The 4884-nt window shown below is 43.6% G+C and overlaps 1 protein-coding gene across 1 annotated transcript; it reads right to left on the bottom strand.

The window, feature by feature from the left end:
* Positions 1–3262: 3262 nt before the first annotated feature.
* Positions 3263–4627, bottom strand: LOC129771440 (DNA repair protein RAD51 homolog 4). Its single transcript, XM_055775074.1, has one exon. The coding sequence runs from the start codon at positions 4386–4388 to the stop codon at positions 3429–3431; it is 960 nt and encodes a 319-aa protein (XP_055631049.1). The 5' UTR covers positions 4389–4627; the 3' UTR covers positions 3263–3428.
* Positions 4628–4884: the final 257 nt, after the last annotated feature.

Genomic DNA, 4884 nt, shown 5'->3' with positions numbered 1-4884 from the left:
CAAGGAAGCACTCGAGTGCTGTCCGACGTATTGAAGAGCCGCAAGTTCGACGTCGTAGCACTGCTGGAGGTGTGCTGGAAGGGCTCAACGGTTCGTACTTTTAGGGATGGTCACACCATCTACCAGAGTTGCGGCAACACACACGAGCTAGGCACAGCTTTCATAGTGATGAGCGAGATGCGAAAGCGGGTGATTGACTGGTAGCCAATTAGTCCTCGAATCAAGAGCCGATTCTTCAACATTAGCATCATCAACGTGCACAGCCCACACCTCGGAAGTACCGATGATGACAAGGGAGAATTTTACGCGCAGTTAGAGCGTGAATACGATCACTGCCCAAAACATGATATTAAGATCGTCATCGGGGATTTCAACGCTCAAGTTGGCCAGGAGGAGTTTTCAAACCGGTAATTGGGGGGTTCAGCGCACACCAGCTGACCAACAAAATGGGCTTAAGACTTATCGACTTTGCCGCCTCCACGAACATGGCCATTCGTAGTACCTTCTTCCAGCATAAACTCCTACACAAGGACACCTGGAGGTCACCTAATCAGACAGAAACGCAAATCGACCACGTTCTGATTGACTGCTGACACGTCTCAGATATCATCGACGTCAGATCCTATCGGAGCGCTAACGTTGACTCGGGTCACTACCTGGTGATGGTGAAGATGCGCTTAAAACTCGCTGTTGTGAACATCATTCGGTACCGACGCCCGCCTTGGTTGAATCTCGAGCGGCTGATGCAGCTTGATGTCGCCGGAAATTACGTGCATTCGCTCGAAGTTGCGCTGCCGGAAGAGGACGAGCTGAACGAAGCCCCTCTCGAGGACTGTTGGAACACCATTAAAACAGCCATCAACAGCGTAGCAGAGAACATACTCGGGCATGTGGAAAGTACTCAGTGGAACGAATAGTTTGACGATTAATGTAGGAGGGTGATGGATGAGGAGAACGCTGCGCGGGCGGCTAAGTTGCGCAGTGCATTCGTCAGAACGTGGAAAGACATCGACAGAAGAAGATGCAGCTTACTCAAATCTTCAGGGAGAAAAAGCGCTGCCTGGAGGAGGTCGAAGAGTTGGAGCAACTGCATCGGTCTCAGGAAACATGAAAGTTTTAACAGAACGCATCCCGCAAAGGCTTTGTGCCGCGAGCAAAAATGTGTCGGGATAAGAATGGGTGTATTCTGACGGACGATCGTGAAGTGATGGAAAGGTGGAAGCAACACTTCGACGAACACCTGAATGCATTTTCGTCGATGGAACCAGCGTGGAGGAGGTGCCTGCTTCAACGATAAGCGAAGTCAGCTATCAACCAGCTGAAAAACAATAAATCCGCTGGGAAGGATGTCATCGGAGCGGAGTTTATTAAGATGGGCCCGGAGAAGCTGGTCATTTGTCTGCACCGACTGATTGTGGGAATTTGGGATGCAGAACAAATGCCGGAGGAGTGGAAGGATGGGGTTATCTGCCCGAAACAAGCTGGACTGCGAAAACTATCGTGCTGTCACCGTCCTCAATGCTGCCTACAAAGTGCTATCCCAAATAATTTTCCGTCGAATATCACGAATATTGCGGACAGATTTGTGGGAAGTTTCAGGCCGGCTTCGTTGAAGAACGATCAACGACGGACCAAATTTCTACGTTGCGGCAGATCCTCCAGAAAGGCTGTGAGTACAGACTCCTGACGCACCATCTGTTCATCGATTTCAAAGCAGCGTATGATACCATCGACCGCGAAGAGCTATGGAAAATTAAGGAACGCGGACGGTTTTTCCGGGAAGCTGATTAGACTGATTAAAGCTACGATGGATGGTACGCAATACTGTCTGCGGATTTTGGGTGGTCTGTCGAGTTCATTCGTATCCCACAGGGGACTTCGGCAAGGTTATGGCCTCTCTTGCTTGCTATTCAACATTGCGTTACAGGGTGTCATGAACCGAGCGGATATAAACACGAGGGGCACGATTTTTAACAAATCTAATCAGTTCATCTGCTTTGCTGATGACATGGATATTGTCAGCAGAACATTTGCGGCGGAAGCTGAAGCGTACACCAGACTAAAACCCGAAGCGGTGAAGATCGGATTGAAGATAAATGCGTCCAAAACGAAGTACATGCTGGCAGGCGGAAACGAGGCCGACCGACGCCGCTTAGGCAGTTGTGCAACCATCGACGGCTATTAGTTCGAGGTTGTTGGTGAGTTCGTCTACCTTGCCTCACTGGTGACGGCGGACAATGACAACAGCCGCGAGATTCGAAAGCGTATTATAAGCGGAAGTCGTGCCTACTATGAACTTCACAAGCAATTGCGGACGAACAGACTGAGTCAAAGTACAAAGTGTATACTGACGCGTGTATAAGTGTATAAGACGCTTATTAAACATTGTATGTCTAGCGCACTTTATGCATGAGCCCGAGGCAAACAACCCAATGTGCAGGTGCGGGATGTGTTGGCTCGGTTAGACCTCGATTACATGTCTCAAATCTATCTTTTTCTCAAAACTATCGTATCGTTTGATCTCGTTCGGATGGGAGAATCCTAAGGGTGGGTTTAGACTAGTGATATATTCGTGTGAAGAAATATGATGAGATTTATAGAAATCGCATCAGTTGTTTACACTAGCGCGAACTTATATAATGAATATATTCATATTTTTGGCGAATTAATTCACCTTAAGTAGAACTGCATCCAACTTCAGTGATTTCTCACCAGTGAGAAATTCACCAGCGTTTACATATGTCTGAATTTATTCTATTCATCCTATACATTTATACCTCGGAGAAGTGTATCATATATATTCTCACCCGTTTACATCTATTTTCGGGTGAATAAATTCATATATAGCTATAGATCTCCCTAATGTAAATCCGCCATAAAGTCGATCTCGATCAGGTTAAAGAATGCAACATACTAGATTAACAGGAATGAGAACGGGCACGTGATAAGAATATCTTGAGCTTGAGCTTGGGTAAACTATAAAATTCGTAATTACTCTCCGTGATTGACCTGAACCAACGGAATTGCACAAATAACACACTAAATGACGCTTGGGAGTACCAAATCATTCTCATTGTGCAAATTTCGATGATTCGAGTTTTAAATAGTGAATAACGACGCCGGTCACGTCCTTATAGTCACCAGGGGAAGGGAAGGAATGTTAGTATGATATTCACCGCCCGAAGGCCAGAAGGCCCGGAGAAGCTGTTCAGCGTGGTTTCCTAGCATTTAAGGGACACGTGATAAGAATATCGAACAATAATTGAGTGATTATACATTTTCTTTATTTATAGTCTTTGTTATAATCTAACTATAATATACATAGTATAGGTAAAATGGCTTTTTAGGTACAAAAGTAGGATATTTTCATGAAGTTAGATACAGATCATTCAGTTTTGTTTACTTTCTCTAATAGATCTCTGGTGAATTTAATAGTTATTAGTAATAGTTATTTGCTGACCAATTTTCTTTAGGTAATTAGATTTCCAAATACTTATTACTATTTTGTTTTCTTCGATCTTACTCGTTAATAACCTAGTCGTAGGAACTGATTCCCAAAACCTGCCCAAGGCAGAATAAGAATCTCTCTGGTTTACAACTTTTCTCCCATTATTTTCCGCCGATATGCCAGTTGGGCGTATCGCCAGGTTAACAATAACAACGGAAATAAGATTCTCTGAAGCAAGTTTCCTTAGCGATCCCGCTAAACGGGTTAACAAGCCTAGCGAATAACAGCTAGATTTTGAATTTTGATGCATATACCAAAGCGACGGCAAAGAATCTATTATGAGTACTTTGAATGCTTTCATATCATCTACAATTGCGAGTAATTCCTCTACGAAATCAACCAAATCCGCTAATGAAAAACAATGGTGAATTTTGATTCGCTGCATTATTTCTTTAGTTTCCTGGTCAGAGGATTTTCTTTGTTGCAGCATCCTCCGTAGCTCAGTAGCAGAGAAATCACACTTTGTGTCCACGTATATACTATCGAATTTGCTATACTGGGCAACATTAGCTGCCAAGGAGACGCAAAGTCTCGTTTTTCCGGTACCAGATTCTCCACATATTTCTAGTGTATGACCAAGCAATAGGCCACCTTCAAGTAGGGCATCCAAACCATTAATCGAAGTTGGTATCGGTTCCACCAAACCATCGAGATATCGAAAATATTCAATAACATTAATAACGTTACCACAGTAGCGATTAATAATATCCGATTTGATGGCCCTAATTGCTTCTGGAGAAAGCTTTGTTATTCGCACAAGACGATCAATATCTGCTTGTGCAAAATCGAGAATAGTTACTATATTGTTCTTCGTCAAAAGCTTTATAACATACATTGTAATATCCGGATGTGTATCTGCACTCAAGGACACTGTAGCCATATCTATGAGCTTTTCTAATTGTTTCTAATGATAACACCATGTGAAAGTATAAAAGTTGAAATGTATCTAATCCTTCTAACAAATAGATACCATTTTCGATAAACTGATTGGAGAATTCACAACGAATCTCGAATAAATTCTAGTTTCAGATACATGGATCGCTTAAGATTGCGGATAAAACATAATCGGCGGCCTTACCGGCACTGTCACTGAAAGACAAACAACATATGGAAAAAGTAGCAACCCAACGTACCTAGACAATAACCAAAGGTATGTCATTATTTTTGTATCTTCTTCGCTATCTGTATCAAGACGGGTCTATGGTACTAAGGTTAATGCTAGCTCGATAACCACCAAACGAAAACAGTTGTGCGTGTATGTGTGTCTGACGGCTGCTCCGATGCCTGAAGCGGAACCAATTTTCTATGCTGGTACCCTCTTGGTCGCATTCTCTTCTCCTCCTGATGGATCGGCTCTTCTGCGCTCCCTTACAGTT

This window comes from Toxorhynchites rutilus, chromosome 2, assembly GCF_029784135.1.
Source record: "Toxorhynchites rutilus septentrionalis strain SRP chromosome 2, ASM2978413v1, whole genome shotgun sequence".
In the NCBI taxonomy this organism is placed as follows: domain Eukaryota; kingdom Metazoa; phylum Arthropoda; class Insecta; order Diptera; family Culicidae; genus Toxorhynchites; species Toxorhynchites rutilus.
Note: the sequence above shows the minus strand (reverse complement) of the source record. Positions and strands in the feature narration are given on the sequence as shown.

Coding starts and splice junctions, on each gene's coding strand:
- LOC129771440 (XM_055775074.1), bottom strand. CDS start 4,388: ATGGCTACAGTGTCCTTGAGTGCAGATACACATCCGGATATTACAATG.